Here is a 16,692-nt window from a genome sequence, read left to right on the forward strand (position 1 = left end):
TGCAATTCCCTTTCAGCTTCTTTATTTAGATGACTCATCTATTTTAAATGACAAGTCAGGGAGAACGTAACACCTGCTGAAATTGGACTGCTTTTATTTAGGTTTTCCTTGCTTACTGTAGTGCTGACATTTCCTTGGTATGGATTGCTAATGAATGGGAAGATGCTGTTATGCCAGATCTGGAAATAGACAAGGCTCTGTGTGAGCTCCAGGTCTGGCATGTAACAGGACTCAAGGCCATGGAGCACTTAGTTAAAAGATAATTTTGGTGATGGTATGAAAATGTGCGTTAAGCTGCCTGGTTGTTCAGTATCACTCCACTTTCCTTTAAAACATACACTTTCTTTCGGTGTGAAGTTCCAGGGTGTGTTTGGAGTACGTACAGCTCCCTATTCAAAGTCAGGCAAAAAGAGAAGCATTGTGGTTGCTGTTTCTGACGCACTTACAAAAGTTGAACCTCAACTTCCTTAGTATATTATCTTAACCAAATGACCAATTCCTTTGTAGATACCTCATTTTAAAAATGTCAGGAACATGTTTTTTTAATGTACCTTATTTATAGTTTTCCAGTGTTGAAATGCAAGGCTGCTAAGGTGGGTCCATGTTTTTTCTGCTCATACTTGCTGTTATTGTGATATGGGAGCAGTAGGCATCATGATGTGGACAAAAATGTCATTATTTCACTGCTGACTTTTGAAACTGGGAAACTGAACTTGTCTGTCTGTAGCAGAAGAATGATTTTTCTAGTAGGGGAAAAACCCTGTCATTCTTACAAAGCTGATGTTTTGAGTCCAACCACTGGTAATCCTTTGTTTTGTTCTCTTGCAGTAGACAGCTGGATGTAAAGACTTTGTGGTTTATTGAAGTGGAACTTTCATTGTGCTAGATCAGTTTTCTAAGTAGATACTGGATGCTAAAACCAGTCTGTGCTTTGTGCTGTAGTTAATATGCTCTCTGCTATGAGGGTTTTGGAAGGACTGATAGGGCTCAGCATACCTGAAGAAGTCATGACTTCTGACAAGGAATGGTTGACCGTGATCTATTCTATGTAATCATTTTCAGTGACCTTAAGTTGTTACGCTAAATGGTTGTCTGTGACAATTTTGTTCCACTATACGATAATGAATGATTTATATATTTATATATTTATATATATATATTTATATATTCTCTTGGCTGAAATGCTGGGTAGTCCTGTTCATAACAGAACTCCTCTGGAGCACTTCACATTTCTACTTGTTCAGTAGACTTGGGAAGGGCATGTCTTTATTGACACAAAAAGTCTTCTGACCAGATGGAAAAGCTGCAGATTTTCCTTGTCTTTATCCCTGGTTGTTCTCCTTATGACCCAGATGAGAGGGGAACATCTTCTAAGAGGAATGAGGCATATAGGCACTAAGTGCCTCACCCCTAGTTCAGTAACTGAAACTACTTTTTCAAATGAGTTTTATATGTAGGTCTCACTGAGAATATCAGTTGCACAGATTGTCTTTACTGTCAAAATACTGTACCTCACAGACTATTTAAAAGACAGGAGCAAGAAGAAACCAAGTAGATTTGGTTTATTCTAAACACAGAAATCTTCTTGCATTGTCAGTGCATCATATTCTTGTGGTGAAAAATATCCCATTGCAAGTCATCTTTATCTGAGAATAAAGCACAGTGAAGTGCACTGAAAGATTTTTCATATAAAAACAGTTCAGACTCTATGCCCTAAAATCTTGCATCTCACTCTCTTTCAGTAGGCAAAAGAGGAATGTATTTATGCATAAGGATAGCTTGGGAATAATTTTGCAGTCAAGTGTTTTTAAATAGTAGTAAACACATAGTCTTTAGCTTGGAATCTCACAGATCTTTTCCAACATAAATGATTCTATGATTCAATTCTTTAAAGCAGTCAAGTTTTTATCCTGGTGCTGGCTGAATAATTTTTCTCTGTTTTATTTTTTTTTCCTGTTTGTTCTTCATGTGGCCTTTGTATACAAATCTATTTTGAAAGTGAAGATCTGGTTGTATCCTACAAGTACTGGCATAGATAAAAAAGATACATCAAGGAAAATCTTGATCTGGTATCCTGTACCCTTAGAGAAAAAAATTTGGATTGTTCTCCCTGCATGCAGTTGTATAGCCAAAGTAACAAGACGATTTGTGTCTCAATGTCTACCAAATCAGAACTTCATTAAAGTGATGTAGATGAGTCTTATTTGAGCTAACTTTGTGCTTCCTTCCTTGGAATGTCTTACTTAACTTTTAAAAACTTTCTTAATTCTTTTATTACTTACATTACTGGATTTTTTGAAGACTTTGTTCTGTAAGCAGACAGAACAGGACATGTCAATATTTGTCTGTGACCGCATCCTGCAAAAGCAGGACTAGTTAGTCCTGTTGAGACTTTTTTGAAGATGAGCTCAGAATTTTCTAATGAAATTCACACATTAAATTAAAAAGCTTTGTGGTTTGAGTGAAAACGTCATGTGAACAAACAATGCATGAAAATAGCTAAGCACTTAGCAATTAAAACACAGACAATAACTTCCAGTCATGAGGTGGTGTTAGTGCTGCTTTCAGATGTACAGAGGGAAAAGCTCTCAATTGTTCTTAAGTTGGCTGGTAACTGAATCCACATTTGTAGAGCTTGACAACAAAAGACTTTTTGTTCACAATTTATATTCATCAAGGACATGCCAATTACCAAGCATAACTAGGACATGGTGTATTAACAAACCAATATAACGTGTTGCTGAATTCATAACTTTGCAGAAATCCATAATTTATATTAAAATATTTAGAGTTAAAGGTCGAAGCTACTCATTGAGGGATTTTAGGGGTTTGCATGAATGAGCACAATATAATTGCTCTGAGGAAGCACACATTGCTGTATTTGATGTGGCAGTAAGATGTACAAAACTCTTTCTGAATATTACTTGCAATCATTTCTTTAGTGAGGAAATACTGGCTGGGGCAAAGCCATTAAGAGGCAAGAAGACCTTAATTATACTCCTGTTGTTCACAAATAAAGCATACTAAACAAAAATTATTCTAATGCTTTCCCCCAAATTTATTCAATTCCATGCCATGCTGTCAGTGTAGTTGTATGACTACATGTGATTTGCATGTCAAGTAAACATAGCTGGCTTTCTTTGATGGTCCATTCAGCAATGTACATCTTCTTACTTTTGATGCAATACTTTTTCCTTCCGTGCTCTTTAAAAGAATTGGCATGCTGTTTGTAAGATGTTACCCTAATCAGAAAGAATGAGCAGGAACATAGATGAAACTATAGATTTGGCATGTATATTGTATTGCTGTTTTTCTGTTCTTCACATAGTGGGAATGAAAACCTGGTTCAACAGGAACTAACCTGCAAGAACAGAAAGAAATAAGATTTGATAAAGCACACATTCGTTACCCCTTGTGTTAACAGTACAAGTCATGCTCTTGATTAAAACTGACATGTCCAAAACCAAAAGTGTAATGATTCCCAAACTATGAAATGCATTGAGGTGGTGGGTGTGACTTGATAAGTGAGTGCATCATTTTAAGTTGTCAGCTTGGTAATTTTTTGTGGAGTACAGAATAGAAACATTGGGGGTTTTCTCCATTTGAGAAACGTTGCAGGCTGTCTTGCTACTAGTGGAAAGGCATGCATGTAGGAAAAGCACTGAAAAAGAGTAAACAGATTTTATCTTCTTCATCAGTGTGGGGTTCTTATGCTGGTCACTGATTTAAACTCCTTTTATATTAAGACTATGTTCCTTTTCTGCCCTTTTTTAGGTAGCGGTGCTACAGCAGTTGTCCAGGCAGCGCTGTGCAAACCCAGGCAAGAACGCGTAGCAATAAAGAGGATCAACCTAGAAAAATGCCAAACCAGTATGGATGAATTACTTGTAAGTAAATCAGAGGGGAACACATGATACGGAGACTGCCTTCTATTTTGATTTTTGATTGGCCCAAGAGTGAGGGTTGAATTTTATGCAGGATAATAGTAAGAAAAGGATTTGAAAATAATCTGATTCACTTCCCCTGAACATACATTTTACTAATTTATTTTTTCTAATGCCACAAAACCAAAAAGTTACAGTTTGAATCTTGGGATAATCAGCTCTTGAGAACTATGGGAAGAACCTTATCACTTGCTTTCTAGTGACTTGATTTTCAAGAGATTATTGTTTGGGTGTCTGTCTTTGCTTAATACCAAGGAAAGATGCATTTTCCTTTGATTAAACACTGATCAAAAATAGAAAGGAAGAATTTAGTGCATCTCCTTAAAATGTCTAGCACCAAAACATGGCAAAAAGCTAGTTATTGGATGATTTTGCAATGATAATTTTTGATGGGAAAAGAGCAAATGGCTACACTGCTATCTCTACAAGGAAACTCTTGGTAAAGCTAATAACATGCATTTATCCAATAGGCCATAGCAAGCCAGTTGAGGAATGCTGCTTGTTTGGGTTACTAATCAGAGGAAGAAGGGACCTGTTAAGAGGCCCTTTGTTAAAGGGATTGTGAGAATTTTGCCTCTGCACTGATTATGGCATTCCAGGCAGTTGCAAAACACTGCTAAAAACCAAAACCTGTTGCTTTCTAATGCTCCTAGTCAGGTGCTTGTAAGACTAATGCATATTTATATGTAGGCAGCATAACAAGAGTTGAAGGACACAAAGCCGTTCTAAAAGTGAGAACACTCTCTTCTGTTCCACAGGTTATACTACTGCCTAGAGACTGTGGGCTTTTTCTAATGCAGAAATTCCTGCCTCTGAAGGAAATGATCTCCTCAGCAGGGAATTGCCAGTGCAAAAGATATCTTGAATTTGATACAGAGGGTATGGTCCATCCAGTTTTTTTCAGATAAAATGGCTTTTTTACAGTGGAGGACCCATAATGCTCTTCCCCTGGTGTTGATAGCATTTGCCTTCAGTTTATGTAACAATTTCTATGGGACATTCTTGTGGTTTTTAAAGGAGGTTTGTGGTAGTGGAAGCTACCTCTGAGGTAGTGAGCCTTATGTCGGGTAAAAACTCAAAAAATAAATTCTGAACTGTGTTAAGAAAGAGAACAGCTCAAGGTGAAATGCTGTGCATGATGTAGTAACATCTACAGTCCATAAAGAACATTTCTGTAAAACCAGAAATAATAATCATTGTAATACATAATGGTCAAAATGTACTATTTTTTAAATTATTTTTTATTAGAATTCTAACTAATTGGAAGTTAAGAATTAAAAAGTTACAAAAAATAAAACCAGACAAAACTGCTGAAAGTCTGCAAGAAGTATTTAGGTGGTCTGGAGAAATGACAGCAATTAATTACCAGCTTGTACAAAGTTAGCAGGAGCCTGAGTATTTTTACTGCTGATATGTCTTCACTGTCTGCCAAATCAGGCAACAGGTCTTGAATTTTTGGTCCCATATTGCTTTCTTTTAATATGAAGATAACTGTCCATACCATCTTTTTTATTTTTTAACATAAGTCAGTTTCTGCTTTTCTGTGTTCAGATTTTGTGTTTATTTGTTGATCTGTTTCAATCTGAACATAAATTCTGTTTTTCTGACTTCCTGATAAGTAGGAAAAAAGATAAAGAGTCTATGTATGGTTCCTTTTATGTGTGCATGCACACGTGTGCATGCATACGCAGACTTTTTTTCTGTGAGGGGAAGTACACTTATAGTTTTAATAGATTTCAAAATTTTGTTTGCAAAAATAGAGAACTTTTTCTGGAAAAGGCCATCATTGACCTTCAAAACTCTTGTTGCAATTTTACTAACATTATAATTTTAGTTGATAATACTTAGATTGCTCTTTTGTTTTGTTTTGTTTTTAACACTATGAGTTTGCTCCGTTTTTGGTCACTTACTTTTCTGACCAAGCAGTTTACATTGGCACAGGGATGTTCTAAAACCCCGCTCTCCGAACATGCTGTTTTGTAAAATCTGCTAAGTGCTTAGGAATGGTGTGCAAAGGAACACTTCACAAATTCTCAGCTGTGTGGCCTTTAGAGGAGTGAATGATGCAGCAATCTTGGTGCCCGTGTAAGCACAATTAGGATTTGGGCCAGTTTTAGTTAAAATAGAAAGGCAGCGTGGGAGGGAGTTTAAATAATACTAAGGTTACACAAGCTGCCAAACGCCTGAAATTCGATACTGTTTCCTTCAATGTCCTATGTTCTCACTATTGTAAGCTGAATGTAACTCAACTCCATGAGCCAAGGAAAATGTTCCTGTCCTTAGTATTATCCTAATGTGGTATCTTTTCCCATTTCATTACCTCCATTTTTTAAAAACAAACACCAAACTCAACACTACAAAGCAATGGCTTATTTGACCGAATAGATTTTTCTAAACTGTTTGCATTTCTGCTCTGGATAGCCCTTCAAGACAAGCTGTCTGGATGAGCCCCTTGCATGTTATGCTGAACCCTGGGTGTCAAATAGCCATACCCTGGTGTCCGTGGAGGAGGCCCTGGGAATGTACCCATAGAGCTGTGGCACCTGCCAGGTCATTGTGTGCTGGACCTGGTCCTACAGCTGAGCACTGGAAGGAGAGGTGTAGCAGTTGCTTATTAACTGTGTCACCCATTCGCCCTTAGGGGCGAATTTTTGTGTAGCTGCTCAGTGAAACTGGATCAGGAATAATCTGGCTGAAAAGAAGTCACCTTTTAACCTGGGTATATTTCCTGATGCAGTGCACAAATGCCTGTGTTAGCCACAAGGGACGGAGAAGCAGTGGAGAGAGGGAGACTTGAAATTTTAAGTGTTGCTACAGCTTTGGTGCAGTTCAATGTCTAAAGTGACATGAATGTGAAGAGGGCTTCAGGGCATTCTCCTGGATGTCCTGCTGCAAGCTTCTCCTCTGACAGTTATTTTAAGCAAATGCTTTTCTCTCACCTTTGTGTATCATGGGCTTCAACCAAATAACTCAAGTCTGTGGAGGCTTTTACCATTCTGTGTGTAACGGGGGCTCTGCAGCACTGCAAGTCTGAAATGAATACTTTCCTGACTAAAATTTAATCCCTTATCTCACATGGGGTGCTTTCTGTTTGTTTATTTTGGTTCAAAGAGTGTCTCTGGATACGGAGTAACCACGGGCTGTGGTTACTATGATAGCTCAATTCTGGCCAATAAGTTGATGCAGGCAGACAAAATATTCAAAGCATTTTTAGGTTAATGATAATGAAGCTTACCACAGTCATTTTGTTACATTTCTGCATTATTAATGGGTGACTAAAATAGCTGAGATGTTTTTTTTTTTTTTTTCCCCAATAGTGGCAGGTAGGCTTTGAGCTATCTTTATAGTACCAGCATAAAACAATACAAGAAATAAAATAGTTATGAAGAATTGGAGGGTTACTGTTAAGATTTGTTATGGATAACTGAATTAAACTGAGGCAGTAATTTGAAATGTGTTTAAAATTACATGCCATCTGGTAAAGGGAAATAACTTTCTTCTGTTTTCCACCTGCTGTCTCCCAGGGGAAATAAATTTTTCAAAAAGGCTATTTTGCAAATTACTGTTATTCAGGCTTATTTCACAAGTATCCAGCTATTCATTCTCCTGTAGTTCAGGGCTCAGAAGTTCATAAGGGAAGAGGACTTTTGACAACAGGACTAGTTGAGATGTGTGTCAAAATACAGCCTGACTTAATTGTAACAAACAGGCATCATGAGATTAAATCACAGTTTTCAATACATGTAGTTAACTTTTTATTAGAAGGAGACTGTGATCTCAAATGCATCACAAATAACAACAACAACAAAATATTTTCAAACACTTGCTGAATTGAGGTTAAAAGTTGAGAATGGCATCTGTGGCAGCTTTAATCAAAGTATGACTACCATAGTGCCTGTTCTGAGCTTGTAATGTGTCCACCTAAAAGCAGTTGCTTTTCAGGGATGGACAGGAGGTGGAAGTTTGTTCTTTAGCTGGACTGGCTCATTGACGAATACAACCTCTAGGAGGATGTCCTCTGGCACCAGGGATTGATCAGGTTTGTGTGTCCATAGATGGAGAAGTGAGGTTTTGGGAGCTTAAGTTGGTGTGAGACCACACTGTCCAGTACAAAGGAGGCATAAACACTCCTATGTAAAAAGGAGTGTCAGGATAAGGGGCGCTGCTGGAAAGGTGTTACAGAACAACCATGTGAAAGAGTGAATAGAAAAACTACTCTACTTGAAAGAACAGATACAAGGCAGTCATTCTTAATGTGTACAGCTGTGGTATGTCATAGATGAGGTTACATGGTAGTGCCAAGTTGTGTGTATGTTGGCAACTGTGTGCTCCTCTAGTCAATTGTTTCCTCTGACTTTTGGTCTTTAACATTGCTTTTTCCTCTCGCACTTCTGTTTGATTGTGCGGCTATGGCGTCCACCTGTCCATCTCACAGTAGCTAAGCCAGTGGTGCTGTGTCCTTTGTCCAACAGCTCCCTTTCTCACCTGTTCCCATTCTACTCATTTTATATCCCTTTTGAACAGGAAAACCTGTAGGTTTTGATCTTACCTTGTGTGTTGTTGTCTAGCTTGTACCCACACCAGCTCTTGGACACTGCTCACTCTTCTTTGCCTGCTCTGAATTTTGGAATTTAACAGTAATTTCTTTGCTGCTCTCAGAAGAAAATTGATTCAGTTTTGCCTGTATCTCCTGGCCAAACCTTCTTCATATTCCTTGCAATAATGTTTTGTCTTGCATGCGGATCTATAGGTAAATTGGAATGTTTGGTGCCTTGATGCGTATTCTGTGCATATTTCAGTTATGTTATATTGTTTCACTTTCGAAGTAAAACTTTATACAAGTGGAACTGTGTTACGCTGGGCTTTGTATTTCTTACAGAAAGAAATTCAAGCAATGAGTCAATGCAATCACCCCAATGTGGTAACCTATTACACATCTTTTGTGGTGAAGGATGAACTTTGGCTGGTTATGAAGCTGTTAAGTGGGGGTAAGTTACTGGTTTTACTTGTTTACTGTTGAGGAAATGTTTGTTTTTTTTTTTTCTGATGTACCTTCTTTGAGTTAGTTGATCTAGACCAAGTTAGGAAGGGGGGGAGAGACTACATAGGATGAACCTTGAGACTAGGTGTGTTACAGCAAGAATGTGCAAGCTTGTGTGCATGTTTGTGTATTTATATTCATAGCACAGGCTAAGAATTACTGAGATAAATTCTGTTGATCTAACTACTGTAATTTTGTAATCTGAATCAATATATTAAATTCTCTGTTAAGGCTATGTAGGAGAAACTGATGAGAATTAAGTCACTACTGTCAGCGTGACCTTTTTTTAAGTTTCTCTAGAATCCACTCAATTTTTGTAAAAATGCATGTATTTCTGATTTCATAATGAGTACTTTTCATTCCTTATTCAGGGAGGATTCTTCCTAGGAGAGGCATTATATACGTGTTTTATGATGATTGTTACTGGTTAGTTAGTTCTGGAAGAGGAAAAAAGGTAGGGATTGAATGTACTTGTGGCTTAGAAAAGCAAGACTCCAAAATAAAAGGTAGTGGTCCTGATTGCTACATAATATTAATCAAGATTAGTCTTGATGGCAGCAGACTACTGCACCATGATGCTAGAAAGCAAGGATTGTATGTGCTCATAAAATAACACTTGTTCTGTCACATTTGCTTGAATTGTTTAGTTCAATCCAAAGCAAGCATATATCCTGAGAAAAACCAGTGATTCATGACAGAATTTACTGTAAGCTGTTGAAAAATGCCTGGATAAGAATAAAATGTTGCTATTGGTTTTCTTGAAATTTGTAACTGAAGTTCCTTAAAATTAATAACTGAAGTTCAGTGTCAACCTGGATGTCACTAGGGATGTTGTCATCATTTGTTTGTAGAGTGTATCTCCTTCCAGTCTTGCAGCTACTTATATACTTTGTCATGAACATATGAACCACAATCGAAGCTGGATAATAAACCAAAACCTTTGTTGTATTTGCCTGTTTAAATGTGGGGTACTCCTGAATGTTTAATAAATGGTATCTTAGCAAGCTGTTAGCAGGTCTTTCTAATGGATCCTTGCATGTTACTCTATTCTTGACAAAAAACAGTACTTTGTGTTTTGCCTGAAGTAGAAGTGTGCTTTATTCTGAGATCTAGTTACATGAAATCATTACGTATGCAAGCAAAGATTCACATTTCGGCAATATAGAAAGGATGAAGAAATAAAACTTTCTGTAGAATCTGATATGAAATTTCTGTATATATGCTTTTTCTTTCCCATAACACAGGTTCAATGCTTGATATAATAAAGTACATTGTCAACAGAGGAGAGCACAAAAATGGTGTCCTTGAAGAACCCATAATAGCAACAATTCTTAAAGAAGTTTTGGAGGGCTTAGACTATCTACACAGGAATGGTCAAATTCACAGGTAGGAGTACACAGACACAGAGAAAAGCATTTTCAAAGTTGTGTAATGTTTGTGGATACAGGTCAGCTGCAGTTGGTTGCTGAGCTAAATGTATTGCCTCTTTGACATACTGTCAATCCAATCAGTCCTGACCAAATGATAAACCTGGGACAGGTGCTGTAATCCTGACTGCTGTTTGTCACTAACGCTTTGTACTTGCTTGGCCTTTTATGTTGTCTGCCTCTTACCAATTAGGATAGGCCTGTGCTGTGCTAGGCATGCCAGAGCTGTGGTGTCTGTGGTCTCTTCTGCCTGCTAAATATCTAATTTGAATGTAGTTTATGTGATATGGACTATGATTTGGTTATTGTGTGCACAGTAAACCTGTAATCTTGGGTACTCTGGTACTGCTGTGTAAATGTGAAGTTTGTTTTTTCTTGGTGAACAGCAACATCCATCACAAACTCTGCAGACCTCTGTCACCGCATGGGAAGCTGGGATCAATACTATGGAACTACATCTTGGTGTACATGCACTTATTGTTTGTTCTCATCTATGGTTTCTCTCTCCACTGATGACTTAGTCGAAATTGTACAGATCCCCCAGGGTGGGGGATGCTACACAACTGCTGTAGCAATCCACAGGTTACTTTCACTGTGTGGGTGTTGCAAGTGCTGTACTCTGACCTTCCTAATTAATTTTACTGAGTTGAATTTGCCTTTTAAGGAAGGGGACTACAACAGGGCCTCAGTTTCAAGCATTATCCTTTTATAAGGGAATCTTTTAAACAAAACACAGATTGGCTGCAGACAAAACTCTGAGAATGAAGGTATTGCAGATGTACAACATGAATTGTTCTTAATGTGTGTTTTTTATGTCTCATCTTATAAAAGAACTACTGCTGATGTAAATCAAGAACTATTTCTTCCTTTTGCAGAGGAAAAATGGAGATCAATGGAGAAATAAAGAACTGTTATCTTGTTTTCTGGTCTGGAATGCCAAAGATCTGCCTCAAACCTTATTCATAGTCATCTGTTAAGCTGATATTGTTGTGGAAGGAACATTCATTAACTTTTAAGGATAAGCAGACCATTTGAGGTTGGATTTGGGAATTCCCCTTGTCTATTCTTAAGGGACCTTAAAAAAGATAAAAAGACAAAGATCTATTTGTTACATCTGAGTTTTGTCCTTTTTTATAACATCTAATTTGTAAATTGTTCAGTACCACAGAAGCCTTGTTCAAGAGAGCAGTGTGTGTTCTTCATCCCATGTCAGTTTTAAGTGAAAGCTGTGGTAGTTCAGGGCATGCTGTATTAGGTGGTATTTGCAGGTTGGAGATATGTCAAACTCTTGAGGGATTTTGCTCTGTTGTTTCAATGTGTTCTTTTTTATGTGTAAGGAAAGAGGTTATGTTCCCTTTCTGAGGCAACATGTTAATTATTTTTAGTAATTTTTTTAACGATTGATTTGCTTAAATTCTTAATGTTTATGATATATCCTATATGAAAGATTCATTCTCTGTGTTAAGAATGGGATTTTCATTTCTATTAAACAAACAACCAACCAGAAAGGTTTCTTCTTAACATGCATGAATAGTATGTTAACTAGATAGAGATGAACAGCAATGGAACAGCAATGTGCTCTTGTGGCCAAGAGAGCCAATGGGATCCTGGGATGTATCAAGAAAGGTGTGTCCAGCAGGTCTAGGGAAGTTCTTCTACCTCTCTACTCTGCCCTGGTGAGACCACACCTGGAATACTGTGTCCAGTTTTGGGTTCCCCAGTTCAAGAGAGGCAGAGACCTGCTGGAGAGAATCCAACAGAGAGCCACAAGGATGATTAGAGAACTCTCCGCTATGAAGAGAGACTGAGATCCCTGGGGCTATTTAGTCTTGAGAAGAGAAGACTGAGAGGGGAATCTGATCAATGTCTATAAATATCTGAGGGGTGGGTGTCAAGTGGAGGGGGCCAGTCTCTTTTTGGTGGTTTACAGTGATAAGACAAGGAACAATGGATTCAAACTAGGACATAGGAGATTTCACCTCAACATGAGGAGAAACTTCTTTACAGCGAGGGTGACAGAGTACTGGAACAGGCTCCCCAAGGGGGTTGTGGAGTCTCCTTCTCTAGAGACTTTCAAAACCCACCTGGATGCATTCCTGTGCAGACTATCCTCAGTGATCCTGCCCTGGCAGGGGGGTTGGACCTGACGATCTCTTGAGGTCCCTTCCAACCTCTGATATACTGTGATAAGTGTATATGCCAAAGATGAATTTGGATCTTTTTATACAGGAGGGAGAGAATTTGAGAGAGTTTGAGTTCTGCAGTCTTGTTTTACTGTAAATCAGTTACATTTTATTCTTCGGTTGTTGTTTCTGTCTTTTAAATTCTAAAATGCTGCCTAGTGAACCTAATTAGTGTCCAATTAAAAAAAAATACTTATTTACATAAAATATGCACATACATATTTTCATACATAAAGTAACTTCTTCTTGTACATTCTAGAGATTTGAAGGCTGGCAACATTCTTCTGGGTGAAGATGGCTCTGTACAAATAGCAGGTAATGGTGATAGTGGAATAGTGGCTAAATAAAATGAAAAGGTGTCCCATCAAATATATAAGGACACTTTCTAATATCTTCTTAATGTTTCCTGTTATATCACCCATGTACCTTAAACACCTTGCAAACTGTAGCAACTCATATTTCTCTTCAAGTTTGTCATTTATTTTTGCAAGTAATTTTAATTTCTCAGGGATTAAAGAATCTGTATGTACTGCCCTTCATGAAGACCTTGGCTGTACTTTAAGTAGTCACTGACAGGTGTGAGATATATCTCACTGATATTATTTTTGGCATTTTACAATTTGTCTTGCTGTAGTATCAGTTGGATACAGTTTAGCATCTTAAATATCCTCTGAATATATCTATGTTTCTTGAGTGGTAGTCTGTAAGAAATTATTTGATCTTCCTAAGAGCTTAAGTACTGAGCAAGACTCCGTATCCCCTCTCTCGGGTCAGTATCTGATATCTGGTGCATGATACCTGCCCCCTGTCCTAGCATATTCCAAGACCTTTCATGGTTTATAGCTCATGACCCAGTGATGAAAGCTTTGTGTTTAGTAGCCCTAAGTAATAAAAATGGCTATAGCCAAAAGTTCTTTTTTTATGTAAGCAATGCTTTCAAAAGACCATATAAACATATACTCTGAGGGCTGATGTCTGAAATCTGTGAAACTGAAGAAAGAAAGACTGGCTGGCAGGGTGAACCGTTTTCTAATTTGAACAGTTTTAAGTCTTCCTGGCTTAGTTCAAGAATTTTGAAGCAGATAAGGAATTTTACAGGCTTGAATGTTAATAAGATATTACATGATGTTTATTTGGTTAATTATACACAACACTTGCCTTTGCTTTGTATAGCACTTCGGGCAACTGCTGAAATTCTAGATCTGTGTTGTTCAAATGTTCTTTATGGTTTCTCATATTGTAAAGCGGTAGATATCCAGACAACCAACTTCATTTAAAAACTAGGAAGAACCAAAAAGTTGAAAGATAGAATCCCATGAGCCACCTTTAGATTATTACTTTCACACATAATCAAATTGTACTCTCCCAGTAATCAGATAACATTCTAACAAAGGCTAAGTTACTCCTTTCTAGCTCAGTTCCAGGGCTTGTTTTCTTGACCTTTTCCACCTTTTTGCTTAAGGCATCTTAATTAGTGAGGCTTTAGTTGTGCTTCTAGGGCATTCAATGCATGTTGTTTGAGGAAGTTTGGTGGCTGGATAGGTATGTGGAATGTGTCTTTCTGTGATGTATTATTTCAACACCAGGTTATTTCTGACCTCCAGGTGAGAAGCACAGCAATGTTAAACCTGTTTCTTTGTTGGCATGAGGTTGTTACAGTTGGGACAGCTGAACATTGGACATGAACTGAAAGCAAGTTTTGAATTTGAAAGAGGCTGAAATTCCACTTTTTTACATCTTTTTGTCTTAACACTGTAAAATCTTTGTTTTTGAACAGCAGATACCTGATGATTTTACTTTGTTTTATCTGCTAGAAAAGTTTAGGTTCTTTTGATTGTCATTCTTCTGCACCCCAAGCTTCTATAATGGAAAGATGTACTCATAGCACAATGCTGCTAATATATGTGATGAGTAATATTTGAGGATACAGCTGTCCATTAGCATTTCAGGGTTCTAAAGGGCTGTGGCTTACAAATGAAGCTTGGCCCAGCATTTCTCTGACAAAAGATTTTGTGCAGAAAAGCAGATTCTTCAGAGAATTGGTATACCTTTAGAGAGACCTGTGATTGTGGATCTCAGAGGTTATGCACAGAGAATCTGCTCAGTCCTTGGTGGGAAAGAGGAAAATGCACATCTTTTTGTTATGTTTAAGTCGGAGAGACATTTTTAAAGTAAAAAATTCCTCTGTATTGAGCAGGAAACTTTTGACTTATTTGTAAATATGATGTTACTGCTGTTCTTCAGCTCCAGTGTTCTACTTGAAACTGTTAGGATTGTAACACCTGGTGCTTCATCAGGGTTTCGGCTTTCTAAGCTTGAATTGCCTGGTGATGGTAAAAGTATCAAAGAAGCCAGGAAAGGAATAGGTATGTGAGATGAGTTAAGAAGCATATAGCAAAGAGCAATCATACAGAGAGATTGATGAAGTGTAGAAGGTATGGGCTGCAGGATGCATTTAGTCCACAGAAATATTTGGAAAAGATCTGATTAAAAACAGGCAAAGCTTTTGCCTCAGATAGTCAGGCCAGATGGAAGAGAAAGGTGTATCAGGGACAATTGTTTGACAGCCCAAGCTTTCTTTGGCCAGCCTCAATGTCACATGAATGTGATACATTATTTCTCTCCAAGTCTGCACAGTAATCCTACACATGGCCTTAGCTGAGCCTTAGGCTAAAGTTGGAAGCCACTGCCAAGGTGAGAAAGTTATGCAAGAAATGCTTTTGCAGCCTGTGCCTCTTTGCAGCTCTGCTGCCGTGGAAGCAGTCGCTTTGTCTTTCTTCCCGGCCTAATCCTGACGCTAGAACCTGGTTTTGGCTGAGGCTTAGCCGAGAGTCGTGGCCCTGGTTGAGGTGAAAAGGATGTTAGGGAATAAACGACTTGGGGATTATTCTTATTTGGACACTTCTGATTATTTTAATTTCAAAACGCTTTACTAATACAGTTGAATCAGGGCTCATCATTCAGTTAGTTTTTTCTTTCATATTAGCTGTGACTTTTGGTGCCTAACACTGTTGACTTGTTTGGCTTTTTCCATGTAATATTTTCCCCTTTCTTCCTTATGTAACTTGTTCTCAATAATACTTCATTTCCTGTGTGATAGGAAGTTTGCCATTGCAGATCACGTCTTTTCATAAAAACCTGAATTTGTGAAAGCTGTGTCTCGGATGGGAAATTAAAGTCTTGTTTTTTCTGTGTAGTTCTCAAAGCGTTTTTCCTTTATGTAAACATACAACAGTATTTGACTAGTATGTCCACTTGAGTTAGTGAAATACTCATGACATCTTTCTCAGTTAGATGTTGCAACATTTCATTGTGAAGCTTATCCAAGAAGAGATTTTACTTAGGGTTTCTTTTTTTATTTTTTTCTTTTTTTTTTCTTTCTCCCCCCTCACCCATTTACTTTGTTGTTGTTGTTGTCCTTTTCAAAATTAATATTATGTTAATAGGGAAAAACAGCAGTAGCAGGGCAAAGGCTAACTCAGGATTTTAACTGTATATCTCCGTTCTTGAAGAGTCCTGTAAAAAGGTGTCCAATACAAACTCTATTTATCTTTGATACTGAAAAGACATATTTTCCATATCCCTCATTTATTTTTGCATTTATTTATTTATGCTTCTTCAGCTTCTCATTATATGAATAGTTCTTCTTCATATAACTGCATTCAATTTTAGAGCATTAAAAACTTAGAAGCAGATGTTTATGAGGCTGTTCATATTTTTCAGAAATTCAACCAAAAGCTCTCTATTATATATAACATCAGTTTTAGGGAAAAAAAATGAATGGTTTTAATTCATCAGACAACCAGTAGGGAAGCTTGAAGCTTGGTTCTTGTCTAGTGTATTTCTGTGTTTTCAGCTGTGTAGAAGAGGTCCAGAATTTGAGTCTGTCATGCTTAAAGGTTGCTTAGTGGAAAGTAATGGAAAAACTACATTTTCTGTAGTTACAGGTTTTTTTTTAACCTTAAATTTTGTTTTTGCTGTTTTGTAATTTGGAAAAAAATACATATGTCATGGCCTGCTATTAAATATATGTTATTGATCACTTTGCTAATTATCTTTCTGCCAAATGTCTGTGGATATTTAGGTTATACATAGTA

General features: G+C 37.5%; 1 protein-coding gene across 1 annotated transcript in view; it reads left to right on the plus strand.

Moving 5' to 3' along the window:
* STK39 (serine/threonine kinase 39) overlaps positions 1–16,692 on the plus strand; it is a 94,865-nt gene that overhangs the window by 14,604 nt on the left and 63,569 nt on the right. The window contains exons 2-5 of the mRNA XM_054381027.1: positions 3,775–3,887; positions 8,824–8,932; positions 10,230–10,371; positions 12,855–12,910. Of these exons, the coding sequence (XP_054237002.1) occupies positions 3,775–3,887; positions 8,824–8,932; positions 10,230–10,371; positions 12,855–12,910 (420 nt within the window). The remainder of the gene's footprint in view (positions 1–3,774; positions 3,888–8,823; positions 8,933–10,229; positions 10,372–12,854; positions 12,911–16,692) is intronic.

Source organism: Indicator indicator, chromosome 5 (assembly GCF_027791375.1).
Source record: "Indicator indicator isolate 239-I01 chromosome 5, UM_Iind_1.1, whole genome shotgun sequence".
In the NCBI taxonomy this organism is placed as follows: domain Eukaryota; kingdom Metazoa; phylum Chordata; class Aves; order Piciformes; family Indicatoridae; genus Indicator; species Indicator indicator.